The sequence below is a fragment of the Oncorhynchus mykiss genome, chromosome 14 (assembly GCF_013265735.2).
Source record: "Oncorhynchus mykiss isolate Arlee chromosome 14, USDA_OmykA_1.1, whole genome shotgun sequence".
NCBI classification, from domain to species: domain Eukaryota; kingdom Metazoa; phylum Chordata; class Actinopteri; order Salmoniformes; family Salmonidae; genus Oncorhynchus; species Oncorhynchus mykiss.
The window spans coordinates 29492460-29515505 of NC_048578.1; the positions used below are offsets into that span (position 1 = coordinate 29492460).

The 23046-nt window shown below is 46.2% G+C and overlaps 1 protein-coding gene across 1 annotated transcript in view; it reads left to right on the top strand.

Annotated features, from left to right (window-relative positions):
• The window catches only part of LOC110504380 (teneurin-2), a 257663-nt gene that overhangs the window by 228811 nt on the left and 5806 nt on the right, over nt 1-23046 (top strand). Inside the window, exons 25-34 of the mRNA XM_036943640.1 lie at nt 1946-2100; nt 3539-3640; nt 3867-4040; nt 4261-4901; nt 5399-5574; nt 16249-16484; nt 16688-16984; nt 17990-18547; nt 20738-21007; nt 21400-21810. Of these exons, the coding sequence (XP_036799535.1) occupies nt 1946-2100; nt 3539-3640; nt 3867-4040; nt 4261-4901; nt 5399-5574; nt 16249-16484; nt 16688-16984; nt 17990-18547; nt 20738-21007; nt 21400-21810 (3020 nt within the window). The remainder of the gene's footprint in view (nt 1-1945; nt 2101-3538; nt 3641-3866; nt 4041-4260; nt 4902-5398; nt 5575-16248; nt 16485-16687; nt 16985-17989; nt 18548-20737; nt 21008-21399; nt 21811-23046) is intronic.

Consider the following 23046-nt stretch of genomic DNA (forward strand, 5'->3'; position numbering starts at 1 on the left):
GTCTGTCTGTCTGTCTGTCTGTCTGTCTGTCTGTCTGTCTGTCTGTCTGTCTGCCTGCCTGCCTGTCTGCCTGCCTGTCTGTCTGTCTGTCTGTCTGTCTGTCTGTCTGTCTGTCTGTCTGTCTGTCTGTACAGTGCCTTGCAAAAGTATTTATCCCCTTGGTGTTTTTCCTATTTTGTTGCATTACAACCGGTAATTTAAATTGATTTTTATTTGTATTTCATCTAATGAACATACACAAAATAGTCCAAGTTGGTGACGTGAAATGAAAAGAAAATCCCCAAATTCTAAAAAGAAAAAGTGGTGTGTGCATACGTTCCCCCCCTTTGCTATGAAGCCCCTAAATAAGATCTGGTGCAAACAATTACCTTCAGAAGTCACATAATTAGTTAAGCAAAGTCCACCTGTGTGCAATCTAAGTGTCACATGATCTGTCACATGATCTCAGGATATATACACCTGTTCTGAAAGGCCCCAGAGTCTGCAACACCACTAAGCAAGGGGCACCACCAAGCAAGCGGCACCATGAAGACCAAGGAGCTCTCCAAACAGGTCAGGGACAAAGTTGAGGAGAAGTACAGATCAGGGTTGGGTTATAAAGAGATATCAGAAACTTTGAACCTCCCACTGGGCACCATTACATCCATTATTAAAAATATGGAAAGAATATGGCACCACAACAAACCTGCCAAGAGAGGGCCGCCCATCAAAACTCACGGACCAGGCAAGGAGGGTATTATTCAGAGAGGCAACAAGGAGACCAAAGATAACCCTGAAGGAGCTGCAAAGCTCCACAGCAGAGATTGGTGTATCTGTCCATAGGACCACTTTAAGCCATACACTCCACAGAGCTGGGCTTTATGGAAGAGTGGCCAGAAAAAAAGCTATTTCGGAAGAAGGTACTCTCGTCAGATGAGACTAAAATTGAGCTTTTTGGCCATCAAGGACAACGCTATCTCTGGCGCAAACCCAACGCCTCTCATCACCCTGAGAACCTCATCCCCAAAGTGAAACATGGTGGTAGCAGCATCATGCTGTGGGATGTTTTTCATCGGCAGGGACTGGGAAACTGGTCAGAATTGAAGGAATGATGGATGGCGCTAACTACAGGGAAATTCTTGAGGGAAACCTGTTTCAGTCTTCCAGAGATTTGAGACTGGGACAGAGGTTCACCTTCCAGCAGGACAATGACCTAAAGCATACTGCGAAAGCAACACTTAAGTGGTGCAAAGGGAAACATTTAAATGTCTTGGAATGGCCGAGTCAAAGCCCAGACCTCAATCTAATCTGCATATCAGTCTGTATATCGGTCTGTCTGTCTGTGTGTACATAATAGTTACATTTAGGGTGGTGGGTTTTCAAGAGAATACACAACTGTCTGTCTGTCATGTCTGTCATGTCTGTCATGTCTGTCTGTCTGTCTGTCTGTCCTGGACAGGGTGACATCACTGACGGGTGAAATGGGAGCAGGCGATAAATGCATCATATCAGTCTTTACTTTCCAAAGACATTTGATCAACTTGCTGGCGAACAGAAAGTAGAAACTGCAAGGACACAGTGATACCCTGAGGGACCCTGGAAAGCAATGCTACAAAACTCATCATCATTACATAACTTACTAATTACCAAGTTGTTGCATCTTATAAAATAACATTTATTATATGTATTTATTTTGTACCCACTTACGTATTAAGGTGAATTAAAACATCCTCCTTCCCCAACCCAGGTATTACTGTGGATAAGAATGGTCTGATGCAGTGTGTGTGTGTGTGTGTGTGTGTGTGTGTGTGTGTGTGTGTGTGTGTGTGCGTGTGTGTGTGTGTTTCTCTCCAGGTATTGCTGTGGATAAGAATGGTCTGATGCAGTGTGTGGGTGTGTTTCACCAGGTATTGCTGTGGGTGACAATATTCTCATGGTGTGTGTGTGTGTGTGTGTGTTTCTCCAGGTATTGCTGTCGATCAGAATGGCCTGATGTATTTTGTGGATGCCACTATGATCCGTAAGGTAGACCAAAACGGCATCATCTCCACTCTACTGGGCGCCAACGACCTGACCGCAGTACGACCACTCAGCTGTGACGCTAGCATGGACGTCAGCCAGGTAGGGAGAGAGTTCATTACATGAGGAGAGAGGGGGGAGGGAGGAACTTGATTTAGTTGGAGCCAAAAATATGTAAGTGTCCATTTAAATCAGTTATGAACGTTTCAAACCGGTTGAAAACAACTTGATCTGGTTTACATGCAATGAACACTTTCTTTTTGGTCTCCTGTAAAATTCTGAAAATACACTACATGACCAAAAGTATGTGGACACATGCTCGTCGAACATCTCCTAACAAAATCATACGCATTAATATGGAGTTGGTCCCCCCTTTGCTGCCATAACAGCCTCCACTCTTCTGGGAAGGATTTCCCCTGGATGTTGGAACATTGCTGCGGGGACTTGCTTCCATTCAGCCATGAGCATTAGTGAGGTCGGGCCCTGTTGGGTGGTTAGACCTGGCTCGCAATCGGTGTTCCAATTCATCCCAAAGGTGTTCGATGGAGTTGAGGTCAGGGCTCTGTGCAGGCCAGTCAAGTTCTTCCACACTGATCTCGACAAACCATTTCTGTATCGACCTCGCATGGGGGCATTGTCATGCTGAAACAGGAAAGGGCCTTCCCCAAACTGTTACCACAAAGTTGGAAGCACAGAATCATCTAGAATGTCATTGTATGCTGTATCATTAAGATTTCCCTTCACTGGAACTAAGGGGCCCAAACCATGAAAAACAGCCCCAGACCATTATTCCTCCTCCACCAAACTTTACAGTTGTTGCTATGCATTTGGGCATGTAGCGTTCTCCTGGCAACAGCCAGAACCCGATTAGTCCATCGGACTGCCAGATGGTGAAGCGTGATTCCTCACGCCAGAGTATGTGCTTCCACTGTTCCAGAGTTCAATGGCGGCAAGCTTTACACCACTCCAGCCAACGCTTGGCATTGTGCATGGTGATTTTAGGCTTGTGTGCAGCTGGTCGGCCATATCAACCCATTTCATGAAGCTCCAGATGAATAGTTATTGTGCTGAAGTTGCTTCCAGAGGCAGTTTGGGACTCAGTAGTGAGTGTTGCAACCGACAACAGATGATTTTTACTCTCTACGCACTTCAGCACTTGGCGGTCCCGTTCTGAGAGCTTGTGTGGCCTACCACTTCACAGCTGAGCCGTTGTTGCTCCTAGACGTTTCCACTTCACAATAACTGCACTTACAGTTGACCGGGGCAGCTCTAGCAGGGCAGAAATTCTGAACTGACTTGTTGGAAAGGTGGCATCCTATGACATTGCCACGTTGAAAGTCACGGAGCTCTTCAGTAAGGCCCTTCTACTGCAAATGTTTGTCTATGGAGATTGCATGGCTGTACGGTCGATTTTATACACCTCTCAGCAGTTAGTGTGAGTGAAATAGCCAAATCCACTAATTTGAAGTGATTTCCACATACTTTTTGTTATGTGGCTTTTGTGATAAACCCTGAATTTGTTTGTTATTTTGTTTATCAGGTGCGTCTGGAGTGGCCTACAGACCTGGCAGTAAACCCCATGGATAACTCTCTGTACGTCCTGGAGAACAACGTTGTGCTGCGCATCACTGAGAACCACCAAGTGAGTTTTGCTTCCTTATCAATTATCGTCATATAAGCAGTTTTAAACTACTGTCGTAATATAATCAGTTATCACGATATAATCAATTATCATGATATAATCAATTATCACAATATAATCAGTTATTGCGATACAAGAGGTTATCGGGACTTCAACAAAATCATGATGCTATTATCATATATGTCTTGTTATATTATCTGTACATTCAATAACATTATCGCCCCAGGTGAGCGTCATAGCAGGGCGGCCCATGCATTGTCAGGTTCCAGGTGTAGACTACAGCCTGAGTAAGCTTGCCATCCATGCTGCGTTGGAGAGCGCGACAGCCATCGCCCTGTCTTACACCGGAGTTCTCTACATCGCTGAGACGGACGAGAAGAAAATCAACCGCGTCAGACAGGTACAACAACACCTTTGTCTTTAAACATTGAAAAGTAGCTTTACCTCACTGCATTGTGGGGTTTGTAGTTTGCAAGAAACTGTACTTGTGCACGTGACATTAACTTGAAACTTCACTTTTCTGTTTCTAAAACATTCTGTCTTTCCTGTCTTCCTTGTCTCATCTCTGTTGTTCTCTCTCACTCTCGTTTGTTGTCTTTCTCCCCTTCCCTCTCTCTCAGGTATCCACTAATGGCGAGATGTCTCTGCTGGCCGGCGCCACATCAGACTGCGACTGCAAGAATGATGTCAACTGCAACTGTTTCTATGGCGACGACGGATACGCGCCCGACTCCGGCCTCAATTCCCCCGCCTCGCTCGCCGTCTCACCCGACGGAACGCTTTTCATCGCCGATCTTAACAACATACGCATCAGAGCCGTACGAGCCAATCGACCCGGCCCGTCAGCCTCGGGGGCGGGATCAGGATCGATGATGGGACAATATGAAGTTGCGTCGCCACGGGAACAGGAGCTCTATGTGTTCAACGGTGATGGTCAACATCTACAGACCGTGAGTCTGGTCACTGGAGAGCCATTATATAACTTCACCTACGGGCCGGACAGAGAGCTAGCCACGGTGGTGGACAACTGCAACAACACTGTCAGGGTGAGAAGGGAGGGTCTGGGCCAGGGGGGGAGTTCTGGCCTCCTCAGACTGGTGTTACTGCCAGAGAACCAGGTGGTGACCCTGGGTTTGGACCCTGCTGGGGGGTTGAGGAGTGTCTCGGCCCAGGGACAGGAGGTGGCCCTACTGGGGTACTCTGGGAGTACAGGACTACTGGCCACCAAGGCCGACGAGACCGGATGGACCACCTTCTACCAGTGAGTGGGATGTTTTTATGCATTTGTCAAAAACTGACACTTCAGCAGCAGTCAGGGTCACATATTAGCTGCATTGCCTGGCTCACATCGAGCTAGGATTTGTTTACAGTCCACTGCTGCCCCCTGGAGTTAACTTCTGTCACACAAGTGTGTGCTTCAGTCAGAGCTAACAGAACGGACTGGTGTTAGAGGTCCATAGAGGTTTGCTTTTGTCACTGCACACACACACACACACATACACACACACACACACACACACACACATACACTTTCTGCTGAGAACTGCCATGTTATGAGAAATCCACGGAGACCAGCTATTCCCAGCTCCTCTGTACAAGTAAGCTGTGAGAGGAGGGGAGAGGAGAGGAGAGGAGAGGAGGGGAGAGGAGAGAAAATGACAACTCTGAAATCACATTGATTAAGGACTATTTTGTCACTAGTTGTCCCTATCTTCCCAGGTGGGACAGTGAGAAGTAACCTCTATATGTCTCCTCCAGGTATGACAGTGAGGGTCGTCTGACCAATGTAACCTATCCTACTGGCATGGTGACCAGTCTGCACCGGGAGATAGAACGTTCCATCAACATTGACATAGAGAGCTCCAGCAGAGACGATGACGTCACCGTTATCACCAACCTGTCCTCTGTGGAGGCCTCATACACCGTGGTGCAAGGTGGGACATACACACACATGTATACACACACCCCACAGTGCAAGGGACACACGCACATATACACACACACCATGGTTCAAAGTGAGATACAGCATATCAGTATCAAATCAAATCAAACTTTATTTGTCACATGCGCCGAATACAACAAGTATAGACCTTACCGTGAAATACTTACTTACAAGCCCTTAACCAACAGTTTAGTTCAAGAAGAGTTAAGAAAATATTTACAAAATAGACTAAAGTAAAAAATAAAAATAAAAAGTAAAACAATAACATAACAATAATGAGGTTATATACAGGGGGTACCAGTACCGAGTCAGTGTGCGGGGTACAGGTTAGTAATGAGGTTATATACAGGGGGCACCGGTACTGAGTCAGTGTGCGGGGGTACAGGTTAGTAATGAGGTTATATACAGGGGGTACCAGTACCGAGTCAGTGTGCGGGGTACAGGTTAGTAATGAGGTTATATACAGGGGGCACCGGTACTGAGTCAGTGTGCGGGGGTACAGGTTAGTAATGAGGTTATATACAGGGGGCACCGGTACGGAGTCAGTGTGCGGGGTACAGGTTAGTAATGAGGTTATATACAGGGGGTACCAGTACCGAGTCAGTGTGCGGGGGTACAGGTTAGTAATGAGGTTATATACAGGGGGTACCGGTACCGAGTCAGTGTGCGGGGGTACAGGTTAGTAATGAGGTTATATACAGGGGGTACCGGTACCGAGTCAGTGTGCGGGGGTAAAGGTTAGTAATGAGGTTATATACAGGGGGTACCAGTACCGAGTCAGTGTGCGGGGGTACAGGTTAGTAATGAGGTTATATACAGGGGGTACCAGTACCGAGTCAGTGTGCGGGGTACAGGTTAGTAATGAGGTTATATACAGGGGGTACCAGTACCGAGTCAGTGTGCGGGGGTAAAGGTTAGTAATGAGGTTATATACAGGGGTACCAGTACCGAGTCAGTGTGCGGGGGTACAGGTTAGTAATGAGGTTATATACAGGGGGTACCAGTACCGAGTCAGTGTGCGGGGGTACAGGTTAGTAATGAGGTTATATACAGGGGGTACCAGTACCGAGTCAGTGTGCAGGGGTACAGGTTAGTAATGAGGTTATATACAGGGGGCACCGGTACTGAGTCAGTGTGCGGGGTACAGGTTAGTAATGAGGTTATATACAGGGGGTACCAGTACCGAGTCAGTGTGCAGGTTAGTAATGAGGTTATATACAGGGGGTACCGGTACCGAGTCAGTGTGCGGGGGTACAGGTTAGTAATGAGGTTATATACAGGGGGTACCAGTACCGAGTCAGTGTGCGGGGGTAAAGGTTAGTAATGAGGTTTTATACAGGGGGCACCGGTACCGAGTCAGTGTGTGGGGGTACAGGTTAGTAATGAGGTTATATACATGGGGTACCAGTACCGAGTCAGTGTGCGGGGGTACAGGTTAGTTGAGGTAGGTGGTGGTGGTGACTGCATAGATAATAAACAGTGAGTAGCAGCAGTGTACAAAAGGGAGGGGTCAATGTAAACAGTCCGGTGGCCATTTGATTAATTGTTCAACAGTCTTATGGGTTGGGGGTAGAAGCTGTTGAGGAGCCTTTTGGTCCTAGACTTGGTGCTCCGGTACTGCTTGCCGTGCAGTAGCAGAGAAAACAGTTTATGACTTGGGTGACTGAAGTCTCTGACAATTTTATGGGCTTTCCTCTGACACAGCCTATAATATAGGTCCTGGAAGGCTGGAAGCTTGGCCCCAGTGATGTTCTGGGCTGTACGCACAACCCTCTGTAGCGCTTTACGGTCAGATGCCGAGCAGTTGCCATACCAGCAGGTGATGCAACCAGTCAGGATGCTCTCGATGGTGCAGCTGTAGAACCTTTTGAGGATCTGGGGACCCATGCCAAATCTTTTCAGTCTCCTGAGGGGGAAAATGTTTTGTGGTGCCCTCTTCACGACTGTCTTGGTGTGTTTGGACCATGATAGTCAAAACCACGGTCAAGCTGGAACTACGTTCCAACTAGATTACAGACTGATGTGTTAAGTCAGCAATGTCTCAGAGTATTAATGGTTGTCTATATATACAGAGCTCCACTCCAGGGGTAGTAATGGAAGAGAAGTTATTCATCTAGTGGGAACAGCAAGAGTTATCTAAGGTGTGCGTGCGTGCGTGCGCAAGCCAGCCAGCCAGCCAGCCAGCCTGGCAGCCAAATGTTTGGTTCTGAAGGAAAGTTGAAAATACGTATTTTTCAGGCATTGAAAATACAGTACCAATCAAAAGTTTGGATACATCTACTCATTCAAGGGTTTTTCTTTATTTTTACTATTTTCTACATTATAGAATAATAGTGAAGACGTCAAAACTATGAAATAACACATGGAATCATGTAGTAACCAAAAGTCACCCTTTGGGCCTTAATGACAGCTTTGCACACTCTTCGCATTCTCTCAAACAGCTTCATGAGGAATGCTTTTTCAACAGTCTTGTAGGAGTTCCCACATATGCTGAGCACTTGTTGGCTGCTTTTCCTTCACTCTGCAGTCCAACTCATCCCAAACAATCTCAATTGGGTTGAGGTCAGGTGATGGTGGAGGCCAGGTCATCTGATGCAGCTCTACATCACTCTCCATGGTCAAATAGCCCTTACACAGCCTGGAGGTGTGTTATGGGTCATTGTCCTGTTGAAAACAAATGATAGTGCCACTAAGCGCAAACCAGATGGGATGGAGTATCACCGCAGAATGCTGTGCTAGCCATGCTGGTTAATTGTGCCTTGAATTCTAAATAAATGACTGACAGTATCCCCAGCAAACACCCCCACACCATCACACCTCCTCCTCCATTCTTCACGGTGGGAACCACGCACGCAGAGATCATCCATTCACCAACTCTGTGTCTCACAAAGACACGGGCAGTTTAAACCAAAAAACTCAAATGTGGACTCATCAGACCAAAGGACAGATTTCCACCAGTCTAATGTCCATTGCTCGTGTTTCTTGTCCCAAGCAAGTCTCTTCTAATTGGTGTCCTTTAGTAGTGGTTTGTTTGCAGAAATTCGACCATGAAGGCCTGATTCACACAGTCTCTGAACAGTTGATGTTGAGATGTGTGTTACTTGAACTCCGTGAAGGATTTATTTGGGCTGCAATCTGAGGTGCAGTTAACTCTAATGAATGTATCCTCAGCAGCAGAGGTAACTCTGGGTCTTCCTTTCCTGTGGCGGTCCTCATGAGAGCCAGTTTTATCATAGAGCTTGATGTTTTTTGCGACTGCACTTTAAGAAACTTTCAAAGTTCTTGACATTTTCCAGATTGACTGAACTTCATGTCTTGTAATGATGGACTGTCCTTTCTCTTTACTTATTTGAGCTGGTCTTGCCATAATATGGACTTGGTGTTTTACTAATCTTCTGTATACCACCCCTACCTTGTCACAACACAACTGATTGGCTAAAACACATTAAGAAGGAATTCCACAAATAACTTTTAACAAGGTACACCTGTTAATTGAAATGCATTCCAGGTGACTACGTCATGAAGCTGGTTGAGAGAATGCCAAGGTTGTGCAAAGCTGTCATCAAGGCAAAGGGTGGCTACGTTGAAGAATCTCAAATATAAAATATATTTTGATTTGTTTAATTAACTTTTTTGGTTACTATATGATTCTAAATTTGTTATTTCATAGTTATGATGTCTTCACTATTATTCTAAAATGTAGAAAATAGTAAAAGATAAAGAAAAACCCTGGAATGAGTAGGTGTGTCCTGTCACGTCCTGACCTTAGTTCCTTTTGTATGTTTCTATTTTAGGCTGGTCAGGGCGTGAGTTGGGGTGGGCATTCGATGTTTTTGTTCTATGTTTGGTATTTCTGCGTGTTTGGCCTGGTATGGTTCCCAATCAGAGGCAGCTGTCAATTGTTGTCTCTGATTGAGAACCATACTTAGGTAGCCTGTTTTCCCACTCTTGTTTGTGAGTTGTTTTCTGTCTCTGTGTCTTCACCAGACAGAACTGTTTCGTTTTCGTTCGTTCTCTTGTTATTTTGTTTTGTGTTCAGTTTTAATAAATATTAACATGGACACGTACCACGCTGCATATTGGTCCGATCCTTCCTACTCCTCCTCAGATGACGAGGGATATCGTTACATGTCCAAACGTTTGACTGGTACTGTACATATTTTCTAGAATATGAAATCAAGTTGATTTTCGGCTCTGAAAAAAAGTTGAAAATATGTCATTTTTAGATGTCTATGTTTGGGCCAAATCAAGGATGGTCATGACTGTACAAAGTCTGAACCAAACATAGAGGTCTAAAAAATCCAGTCCAGACAGGACCTAAACAAACCATCCAAAAGGAGTCAGCATCGGTCCTTGCTTAACTGAGGTATAGCCTACAGGAGGGATGTGTAATTCCAGTCCTCTGGGGCCAGAGTGGTGTCATTTGTAAAACAGGCTGTTGTAATTGCTTTTTTAGTCCTGATTCCTGTGACTAATCAATTTGGCGATTTAAGCTACGAGTACCAGCTATTCAACTTCATCAGGAGGAGTTCTCTTGAGCAATGTGTTTACACAGCGGGAAATGCAGAAGTATGTTCTATTTGGCTATGATCAGCTTGTAAAAAAAAGGTACAGATACAAACTCCAACTCGCTGATCATGACCATTTAGACCACGGGATGAAACTCCTGGTCAGTAGCCTGTCCTGTGTTTATTATATGCTGTTTAACACGTCTGCACATGATTTATTTGGACGCCATTTTGGTTTGATGGGAGAAACCTGCATGGTGTAAGTCTCATTACATTATCATACATTTTATCTCCAGCCTGTAGGCTATAGTAAAGGTCACATACTCTTTTGTACCATAATGCTATATCTGTTATCATTTATGTCAGGGGTGGAAAAAGTAATCAATTGTCATACATGAATAAAAGTAAAGATACCTTAATAGAAAATGACTCAAGTAAAAGTGATAATCAACAAGTACAATACTTGAGTAAAAGTCTAAAAGTATTTAGTTTTAAATATACTTCAGTATAAATAATTTATAATTCCTTATATTAGGCGAACCAGACGGCACCATTTTCTAGTTTTTTTAATTTACAGGCAGCCAGTGGCACACTCCAACACTTAGACATAATTTACAAACTAAGCATTTGATTTGTAGTGAGTCTGATAGATCAGAGGCAGTAGGGATTACCAGGGAGTCTGTGAATTGGACCCTTGTCCTGTCCTGCTAAGCATTCAAAATGTAGTAAAAAGTACATTATTTTCTTTAGGAATGTAGTGAAGTAAAATTATTCAAAATCATAAATAGTAAAGTACAGATACAAAAAAAAACGACTTAAGTATTACTTTAAAGTATTTTTAATCAAGTACTTTACACCACTGATTGATTTGAGATCATTTCTTTGACGGGACGTTGGTGGAGCTCCGCAGCCATGTGTCTCTCCCACAGCACCCTGGAGAGGCTAGGAACGGACAAGAGTCCCTGCCATGTGTCTCTCCCACAGCACCCTGGAGAGGCTGGGAACGGACAAGAGTCCCTGCCATGTGTCTCTCCCACAGCACCCTGGAGAGGCTGGGAACGGACAAGAGTCCCTGCCTTTGACAAAGTGGGCACTGCTTATCACAGGGCGGCATCAGCGCTCACCTAAAAAGCCCATATGCCACTGGTTGAGAGGAATTGTCATTGTTTTCGGCCGAATTATGTGAGGTTTTATGTGTTGTTGGTGACTTGGTCAGTCAATCTGCCGCAATAGGCTAAGCCTAATCCTGCTTAGTGAGCGGGCTGGCCGTGTCTCTATCTTTGTGTGTCTCTGTGTGTTGCTTTGCGTGCGTGTATCTCTGCATGTGTGTGTATGTTTGTGCGTGTGTCTGTGTGTCTGTCTGTGTGTGTGTTACGTGTATTACAGCACAGTGTTCTGGTCTGCTGTGCCGAGACACTGGTTTTAACAGCTTGCTTTGCTCCCCCCTCTCTCTTTCTCTCTCTCGCTCTCTCTTTCTCTCTCTTATCTTTCACCTCTACCTCGCTCTCACCCTCTCTCACCCTCTCTCACCCTCTCTCACCCTCTCTCTCTCTCTATATATATATATATATATATATATATATATATATATATATATATATATATATATATATATATAATGTGTATATGTTTTCAATTCAAGGGGCTTTATTGGCATGGGAAACATGTTAACATTGCCAATGCAAGTGAAGTAGATAATATTCAAAAGTGAAATAAACAATAAAAATGAACAGTAAACATTACACTCACAGAGGTTCCAAACGAATAAAGACATTACAAATGTCATATCATGTATATATGTAACGATGTACAAATGGTTAAAGTACAAAATGGAAAATAAATAAACATAAATATGGGTTGTATTTAAAATGGTGTTTGTTCACTGGTTGACCTTTTCTTGTGGCAACAGGTCACTTTTGTATTTCATGTGTCTCTAATATAGTCATACATTTGGCAGGAGGTTAGGAAGTGCAGCTCTGTTTCCACCTCATTTTGTGGGCAGTGTGCACATAGCCTGTCTTCTCTTGAGAGCTAGGTCTGCCTACGGTGGCCTTCTCAATAGCAAGGCTATTCTCACTGAGTCTGTACATATTCAAAGCTTTCCTTAATTTTGGGTCAGTCACAGTGGTCAGGTATTCTGCCACTGTGTACTCTCTGTTTAGGGCCAAATAGCATTTTAGTTTTCCCTGTTTTTTTGTTAATTCTTTCCAATGTGTCAAGTAATTATCTTTATGTTTTCTCATGATTTGGTTGGGTCTAATTGTGTTGCTGTCCTGGGGCTCTGTGGGGTCTGTTTGTGTTTGTGAACAGAGCCCCTGGACCAGCTTGCATAGGGGACTCTTCTCCAGGTTCATCTCTCTGTAGGTGATGGCTTTGTTATGGAAGGTTTGGGAATCGCTTCCTTTTAAGTGGTTGTAGAATTTAACAGCTCTTTTCTGGATTTTGATAATTAGTGGGTATCGGCCTAATTCTGCCCTGCATGCATTATTTGGTGTTCTACATTGTACACGGAGGATATTTTTGCGGAGTCTCAATTTCTTGTTTGTCCCATTTTGTGAATTCTTGGTTGCTGAGGGGACCCCAGACCTCACAACCATAAAGGGCAATGTGTTCTATAACTGATTCAAGTATTTTTAGCCAGATCCTAATTGGTATGTCAAATTTTATGTTCCTTTTGATGGCATAAAGGCCCTTCTTGCCTTGTCTCTCCGATCGTTCACAGCTTTGTGGAAGTTACCTGTGGCTCTGATGTTTAGGCTGAGGCATGTATAGTTTTTTTTTAGCTCTAGGGCAATGGTCTCTAGATTGAATTTGTATTTGTGGTCCTGGCAACACCATTATTTTAGTCTTACTGAGATTTACTGTCAGGGCCCAGGTCTGGCAGAATCTGTGCAGTAGATCTAGGTGCTGCTGTAGGTCCTCCTTGGTTGGTGACCGAAGCACCAGATCATCAGCAAACAGTAGATATTTGACTTCAGATTCTAGCAGGGTGAGGCCGGGTGCTGCCGACTTTTCTAGTGCCCTCGCCAATTCATTTATATATATGTTGAAGAAGGTGGGGCTTACGCTGCATCCCTGTCTGACCCCACGACCCTGTGGGAAGGAATGTGTGTGTTTTTGCCAATTTTAACCACACACTTGTTGTTTGTGTACATGGGTATTATAATGTCGTATGTTTTTCGCCCAACAGCATTTTCCATCAATTTGTATAGCAGACCCTCATGCCAAATTGAGTCCAAGGCTTTTTTTAAATCAACAAAGCATGAGAAGACTTTGACTTTGTTTTGGTTTGTTTGTTTGTCAATTAGGGTGTGCAGGGTGAATACATGGTCTGTTGTCCAATCATTTGGTAAAAAGCCAATTTGACATTTGCTCAGCACATTGTTTTCACTGAGGAAATGTATGAGTCTGCTGTTAATGATAATGCAGAGGATTTTCCCAAGGTTGCTGTTGACGCATATCCCACGGAAGTTTTTGGTGTCAAATTTGTCTCCACTTTTGTGGATTGGGGTGATAAGTCCTTGGTTCCAAATATTGGGGAAGATGCCAGAGCTAAGGATGACATTAAAGAGTTTTAATATAGCCCATTGGAATTTGTTGTCTGTAGATTTGATCATTTCATTGAGGATACCATCAACACCACAGGCCTTTTTGGGTTGGAGGGTTTTTATTTTGTCCTGTAGTTCATTCCAGGTAATTAGAGAATCCAGTGGGTTCTGGTAGTCTTTAATAGTTGATTCTAAGATTTGTATTTGATCATGTATATGTTTTTTCTGTTTGTCCTTTGTTATAGAGCCAAAAAGATTGGAAAAGTAAGAACCCATTCATCTCAGTTTTGGATAGATCATTCTTCGTGTTGTTGTTAACCACCAGAAGTGGTTAGTCTATGGATTCTTCAATTACATTGAGCTGATTTCTGACGTGCTGTTCCTTCTTTTTCTGTAGTGTATTTCTGTATTGTCTTCCTCATCTCTCTCTCTCTCTCTCCCTCCATTTTCATCACAAATACATTTTTCAGATAGAGAGAGAGGGTAGTCTACTGCAGAGTTGACAGAAAGCCATCTCTGTGTGTTTGAAGTGTTGGTAAAACGCTGCCTGGAGGTTTATAGCAAATTGGCTTCATGGATTACTGCCGTTTATGGTGGTGGAGGCTCAACGGCTGTGTGTGTGTTTGTGTGTCTGTGTGTTTGTGTGTCTGTGTGTTTGCGTGCATGCAAGTGTGTGTGTGTGTGTGTGTGTGTGCGCGTTTGAATTTTCACATGCGCATGTGTGTGTGCATGCAACAGTGCGTGTGTGTGTATGATCCCCTGCCTTTTAAAAATTAAATAAAAGACTCTTCCGCTGCGTCGGCCAGACAATCACTGTTATCTTATCTTCAATCACGTTGTTGTTATCAGGCTGCTGTTCTTTATGCCTCCGATAGAGAAGAAGAATGGGCCCTCAATCCCCCTGTCACTTTCCAGAGGCTACGCCACATCAGACACTGTCTTTCCAGAGGCTACGCCACATCAGACACTGTCTTTCCAGAGGCTACGCCACATCAGACACAGTCTTTCCAGAGTCTACGCCACATCAGACACTGTCTTTCCAGAGTCTACGCCACATCAGACACTGTCTTTCCAGAGGCTACGCCACATCAGACACAGTCTTTCCAGAGTCTACGTCACATCAGACACTGTCTTTCCAGAGGCTACGCCACATCAGACACTGTCTTTCCAGAGTCTACGCCACATCAGACACGGTCTTTCCAGAGTCTACGCCACATCAGACACGGTCTTTCCAGAGTCTACGCCACATCAGACACAGTCTTCCAGAGTCTACGCCACATCAGACACAGTCTTTCCAGAGTCTACGCCACATCAGACACTGTCTTTCCAGAGTCTACGCCACATCAGACACGGTCTTTCCAGAGTCTACGCCACATCAGACACAGTCTTTCCAGAGTCTACGCCACATCAGACACGGTCTTTCCAGAGTCTACGCCACATCAGACACAGTCTTCCAGAGTCTACGCCACATCAGACACAGTCTTTCCAGAGTCTACGCCACATCAGACACTGTCTTTCCAGAGTCTACGCCACATCAGACACGGTCTTTCCAGAGTCTACGCCACATCAGACACAGTCTTTCCAGAGTCTACGCCACATCAGACACGGTCTTTCCAGAGTCTACGCCACATCAGACACGGTCTTTCCAGAGTCTACGCCACATCAGACACGGTCTTTCCAGAGGCTACGCCACATCAGACACTGTCTTTCCAGAGTCTACGCCACATCAGACACGGTCTTTCCAGAGTCTACGCCACATCAGACACTGTCTTTCCAGAGTCTACGCCACATCAGACACAGTCTTTCCAGAGGCTACGCCACATCAGACACTGTCTTTCCAGAGTCTACGCCACATCAGACACTGTCTTTCCAGAGGCTACGCCACATCAGACACTGTCTTTCCAGAGTCTACGCCACATCAGACACTGTCTTTCCAGAGTCTACGCCACATCAGACACTGTCTTTCCAGAGTCTACGCCACATCAGACACTGTCTTTCCAGAGTCTACGCCACATCAGACACTGTCTTTCCAGAGTCTACGCCACATCAGACACTGTCTTTCCAGAGGCTACGCCATATCAGACACAGTCTTTCCAGAGTCTACGCCACATCAGACACAGTCTTTCCAGAGGCTACGCCACATCAGACACTGTCTTTCCAGAGTCTACGCCACATCAGACACTGTCTTTCCAGAGTCTACGCCACATCAGACACTGTCTTTCCAGAGGCTACGCCACATCAGACACTGTTTTGTGTATATGTGTGTGGGTGTTTGAGTGGGGGATAGAAACGCTGAATTGACAGAGTGCCAGAGTATTCATTTAGCAAGCTGTTCTATCGACCAGACGCAAATCTACTTTCATTATGGTTCATTCTGAGCGTGGAGTTTGCTGATCAGAAACGATACTGACAAGTTGCCAAACGTATCATACAACAAACTGTTTGTTTTTTTTGTTCAGGGAAGGAATTATATTTGTGAAAGGCAACAGAAATCCATTTCAATTTAATCTGCGATTTGATCTTTTTTTCAGCATAACACAGGAAGATGCCAGCAGAGAAGCCAACTCATATGACTCCCTTCTCTCTCCTTGTCCCTATCACCCCCTACAGACCAGGTGAGGAACAGCTACCAACTGTGTAACAACGGCACCCTGCGGGTGATGTATGCCAATGGGATGGGCATCAGCTTCCACACTGAGCCCCACATCCTGGCCGGCTCGGTCAGTCCTACAATCGGCCGTAGGAACATCACACTACCCACAGACAACGGACTCAACTCCATCGAGTGGCGGCTCCGCAAGGAACAGACCAAGGGGAAGGTCACTGTTTTTGGCAGGAAGCTAAGGGTGAGCTGAGAACCTCACTTCCTTTCTGTGTGTAATTTAGTCATTAGAGCTGACATCACTTACTCTATGTGAAAAGATGACTTCACTTACTCAGTCTACAGAGATTACATCGCTGACTATGTGTAAAGATGACGTCACTCTGCCTACAGAGATGACATCACTTACTCTGTGTAAAGATGACATCACTCTCTATCTTCTTCCAGGCACATGGCCGTAACCTCCTCTCCATCGACTTTGACCGCAACACTCGGACGGAGAAGATCTATGACGACCACCGCAAGTTCACGCTCCGCATCATGTACGACTCGCAGGGCCGGCCCGCCATGTGGTTGCCTAGCAGCAGCCTGGCAGTGGTGAACGTGTCGTATTCGACCACGGGTCAGCTGGTGGGGCTGCAGAGGGGCAGTATGAGCGAGAAGACAGAGTTTGACCCTCAGGGACGTATTCTGTCACGGTCGTTCATAGACGGCAAGGTGTGGAGCTATAGTTATCTGGATAAGGTGAGGACATAGTACTGTCTGGTACTGTTACTGCTACTACTACTGGTACTGGTACTGGTACTGCTACTGCTACTGCTACTGCTACTGTTACTGCTACTGTTACTGTTATGATCTGTGTGGAGCTATAGTTATCTGGATAAGGTGAGGACATAGTACTGTCTGGTACTGGTACGGCTAATGGTACTGTACTGTTACTGCTACTGTTACTGTACTGTTACTGCTACTGCTACTGTTACTGCTACTGTTACTGCTACTGGTACTGCTACTGTTACTGCTACTGTTACTGCTACTGGTACTGGTACTGTACTGGTACTGCTACTGTTACTGCTACTGTTACTGCTACTGTTACTGCTACTGTTATGATCTGTGTGGAGCTATAGTTATCTGGATAAGGTGAGGACATAGTACTGTCTGGTACTGGTACGGCTAATGGTACTGCTACTGTTACTGGTACTGGTACTATTACTGTTATGATCTGTGTGGAGCTACAGCTACCAGGATAAGGTGAGGACATAGTACTGCTACTGGTACTGTTACTGCTACTGGTACTGCTACTGTTACTGCTACTGCTACTGGTACTAGTACTGTTACTGTTATGATCTGTGTGGAGCTACAGCTACCAGGATAAGGTGAGGACATAGTACTGCTACTGGTACTGTTACTGGTACTGGTACTGTTACTGGTACTGCTACTGTTACTGCTACTGGTACTGTTACTGGTACTGTTACTGGTACTGCTACTGCTACTGTTACTGTTACTGGTACTGCTATTGTTACTGGTACTGCTATTGTTACTGGTACTTGTACTGTTGATCTTATCTGTGTGGAGCTATAGCTACCTAGATAAAGTGAAGGCATCATAGCACCTGTGAGACATTACCTACTGTACAGGCAGCAGGAATAGCAATGACAAGCTGATTGAGAGAAATGAAAAGTGCATTAAATGATGCTAGTGATGATGACTTATGTTCCTTCTCCACTTCTTTCCTTCTTTCTCTCTCTCCAGTCCATGGTCCTTCTCCTACAGAGCCAGAGACAGTACATATTTGAGTTTGACACCTCGGGACGCATCACAGCCGTCACCATGCCTAGTGTAGCCCGCCACACCATGTTCACCCACGTCTCTATCGGTTACATCCGCAACACCTACAACCCTCCAGAGAGCAACGCCTCCATCATCCACGACTTCACCGAAGACGGCCGCCCTAAGGCCACCCACTACCTCGGCACCGGTCGACGTGTCCTCTACAAGTATGGCAAGCTGGCCAAGCTAGCTGAGATCCTCTACGACAGCACCACTGTGACGTTCGGTTACGACGAGACGGCTGGGGTTCTGAAGATGGTGAACTTACAGAGCGGCGGGTTCTCCTGTACGATACGTTACCGTAAGATGGGTCCGTTGATCGACAAGCAGATCTACCGGTTCAGTGAGGAGGGGATGGTGAATGCTAGGTTTGACTACACGTACCACGACAACAGCTTCCGTATCGCTAGTATGAAGCCAGTCATCAGTGAGACTCCTCTGCCTGTGGACCTCTACCGCTATGACGAGATCTCTGGAAAGGTGGGTAGATGACTACACTACTAACCCTAACCCTAGCTCCAGCCTCAACCCTAATCCTAGCTCCAGCCTCAACCCTAACACTAGCTCCAGCCTCAACCCTAACACTAGCTCCAGCCTCAACCCTAACACTAGCTCCAGCCTCAACCCTAACACTAGCTCCAGCCTCAACCCTAACACTAGCTCCAGCCGAAAACCCTAACACTAGCTCCAGCCTCAACCCTAACACTAGCTCCAGCCTCAACCCTAACACTAGCTCCAGCCTCAACCCTAACACTAGCTCCAGCCTCAACCCTAACCCTAGCTCCAGCCTCAATGCTAACCCTAGCTCCAGTGACAACCCTAACACTAGCTCCATTCTCAAGCCTGACACTAGCTCCAGCACCAGCCTCAACCCTGACACTAGCTCCAGCCTCAACCCTAACACTAGCTCCAGCCTCAACCCTAACACTAGCACCAGCCTCAACCCTAACACTAGCTTCAGCACCAGCCTCAAGGCTGACACTAGCTCCAGCCTCAAGCCTGGCACTAGCTCCAGCACCAGCCTCAAGCCTGACACTAGCTCCAACACCAGCCTCAACCCTAACAATAGCACCAGCCTCAAACCTAACACTAGCTCCAGATCCAGACTCAACCCTGACACTAGCACCAGCCTCAAACCTAACACTAGCTCCAGCCTCAAACCTAACACTAGCTCCAGCCTCAACGCTAACCCTAGCTCCAGTGACAACCCTAACACTAGCTCCAACCTCAACGCTAACCCTAGCTCCAGTGACAACCCTAACACTAGCTCCATTCTCAAGCCTGACACTAGCTCCAGCACCAGCCTCAACACTGACACTAGCACCATCCTCAACCCTAACACTAGCTCCAGCCTCAACCCTGACACTAGCTCCAGCCTCAAGCCTGACACTAGCTCCAGCACCAGCCTCAAGCCTGACACTAGCTCCAACACCAGCCTCAACCCTGACACTAGCTCCAGCCTCAACCCTAACACTAGCAACAGCCTGAACCCTAACACTAGCTCCAGCACCAGCCTCAAGGCTGACACTAGCACCAGCCTCAACCCTGACACTAGCACCAGCCTCAAACCTAACACTAGCTCCAGCTCCAGCCTGAACCCTAACACTAGCTCCACCCTCAACCCTAACACCAGCTCCACCCTCAACCCTCAACCCTAACACCAGCTCCAGCCTCAACCCTAACACTAGCACCAGCCTCAACCCTGACACTAGCACCATCCTCAACCCTAACACTACCTCCAGCCTCAACCCTGACACTAGCTCCATCCTCAACCCTGACACTAGCTCCAGCTCCAGCCTCAACCCTAACACTAGCTCCAGCTCCAGCCTCAACCCTGACACTAGCTCCAGCCTCAACCCTAACACTAGCTCCAGCTCGATCCTGAACCCTAACACTAGCTCCAGCTCCAGCCTGAACCCTAACACTAGCTCCAGCTCCAGCCTGAACCCTATCACTAGCTCCACCCTCAACCCTAACACTAGCTCCACCCTCAACCCTAACACCAGCTCCACCCTCAACCCTCAACCCTAACACCAGCTCCAGCCTCAACCCTAACACTAGCTCCAGCCTCAACCCTAACACTAGCTCCAGCCTCAACCCTAACACTAGCTCCAGCTCCAGCCTCAAAGCTTTTTTTGTGGTGCTCCCGAGTGGTGCAGCGGTCTAAGGCGCTGCATCTCAGTGCTAGAGGCATCACTACAGACCCTGGTTCGATTCCAGTCTATATCACAACCGGCTGTGATCGGGAGTCCCATAGGGCGGTGCACAATTGACCCAGCGTCGTTCGGGTTAAGGTTTGGCCAGGGTAGGCTGTCATTGTAAGTAAGAATTTGTTCTTTACTGACTTGCCTAGTTAAATAAAGGTGAAATAAAATAAAAACCCTAACCCTAGCTTCAACCTCAACCCTAACTCCAGCCACAACCTCAACGCTAACTCCAGCCACAACCTCAACGCTAACTCCAGCCACAACCTCAACCCTAACTCCAGCCACAACCTCAACCCTAACTCCAGCCACAACCTCAACCCTAACTCCAGCCACAACCAAACCCCTTGCAGGATGACAGCTACAGTTGATAGATTGAGCATAAATCACCTATACTGGATTAAAGTGGGACCTAGACCCTCTGTACAATAGTTTACTTAACTCGTAACTCTTATCTTGGCTACAGGTGGAACACTTTGGGAAGTTTGGTGTGATCTACTATGACATCAACCAGATCATCACCACGGCTGTGATGACCCTCAGCAAGCACTTTGACACCCACGGGCGCATCAAGGAGGTGCAGTACGAGATCTTCAGGTCACTGATGTACTGGATGACGGTGCAGTACGACAGTATGGGACGGGTGGTGAAGCGAGAGCTGAAGATAGGACCATACGCCAACACAACACAGTATCGCTATGAGTATGACGGGGACGGACAGCTCAGCGGGGTGAAGGTAGGAGATTTGACCTTACCAGTGAGATACTAGTCCTGCAGTAGTTGAGCACCAAATCACAATCCTAGAAGATTACTACAGACCACTTCCTGAAATACTTGATTAAATGTTGTTGTTCTTTGCAAATACACACAGTATGGTCTTCCTTTTCACTTCAGTTTTTGACTTTCCTATGTTGACTTACCTGACTTTAAGCCCTTGGCTTCTATAAGGAGCATAGGCCATTGATTCTGCTACGCACCTGTGCTATTAAACAGTTGACTTCAGGTGTGTTTTTAAAGAGTTGACTTATTAAAGAGTTGACTTCAGGTGTGTTTTTAAAGAGTTGACTTATTAAAGAGTTGACTTCAGGTGTGTTTTTAAAGAGTTATTTTCATTGTCTCTGCCTCCAGGTGAATGACTGGTTCACGTGGCGCTACAGCTACGACCTGAATGGTAACCTGCACCTCCTCAACCCCGGGAACAGCGCCCGCCTCACGCCGCTCCGCTACGACCTCCGAGACCGCATCACGCGCCTGGGTGACGTGCAGTACCATCTGGATGAGGATGGCTTCCTGAGCCAGCGAGGCTCGGATGTCTTCGACTACAACTCCAAAGGCCAGCTCCTCAGAGCATATAGCAAGCTCCCGGGAGGCTGGAGCGTCCAGTACCATTATGACGGACTGGGAAGGAGAGTGTCCACTAGGACCAGTCTGGGACAACACCTCCAGTTCTTCTACGCTGATCTGAACCACCCGGCAAGAGTCACACATATATTTAACCACTCCAGCTCAGATATCGCTTCACTGTACTATGACTTGCAGGTAGGCTACCAGATTATTAGAGAAAAGTGTGTTCATCTACAGACTACATGTGATAAATACTGTTCATTGTGATTGTGTTATGACTTTGTTATTTTTGTGATATAACCACGTTTTTGCGATGCTATCATTACGTTATGGTGACGTGACTGTGAGTTATGGTGACGTGTCTGTCTGTGAGTTATGGTGACGTGTCTGTCTGTGAGTTATAGTGACGTGTCTGTCTGTGTTATGGTGACGTGACTGTGAGTTATGGTGACGTGACTGTCTGCGAGTTATGGTGACGTGACTGAGTTATGGTGACGTGACTGTCTGCGAGTTATGGTGACGTGACTGTCTGTGAGTTATGGGTGACGTGACTGTCTGTGAGTTATGGGTGACGTGACTGTCTGTGAGTTATGGGTGACGTGACTGTCTGTGAGTTATGGGTGACGTGACTGTCTATGAGTTATGGTGATGTGACTGTCTGTGAGTTATGGGTGACGTGACTGTCTGTGAGTTATGGGTGACGTGACTGTCTATGAGTTATGGTGATGTGACTGTCTGTGAGTTATGGTGACGTGACTGAGTTATGGGTGACGTGACTGTCTGTGAGTTATGGTGACGTGACTGAGTTATGGGTGACGTGACTGAGTTATGGGTGACGTGACTGAGTTATGGGTGACGTGACTGAGTTATGGGTGACATGACTGAGTTATGGGTGACGTGACTGAGTTATGGGTGACGTGACTGAGTTATGGGTGACGTGACTGAGTTATGGGTGACGTGACTGAGTTATGGGTGACGTGACTGAGTTATGCGTGACGTGACTGAGTTATGGGTGACGTGACTGAGTTATGGGTGACGTGACTGTGTTATGGTGACGTGACTCAGTTATGGTGACGTGACTGAGTTATGGGTGACGTTTTTGCGATGCTATCATTACGTTATGGTGACGTGACTGTGAGTTATGGTGACGTGTCTGTCTGTGAGTTATGGTGACGTGTCTGTCTGTGAGTTATAGTGACGTGTCTGTCTGTGTTATGGTGACGTGACTGTGAGTTATGGTGACGTGACTGTCTGCGAGTTATGGTGACGTGACTGAGTTATGGTGACGTGACTGTCTGCGAGTTATGGTGACGTGACTGTCTGTGAGTTATGGGTGACGTGACTGTCTGTGAGTTATGGGTGACGTGACTGTCTGTGAGTTATGGGTGACGTGACTGTCTGTGAGTTATGGGTGACGTGACTGTCTATGAG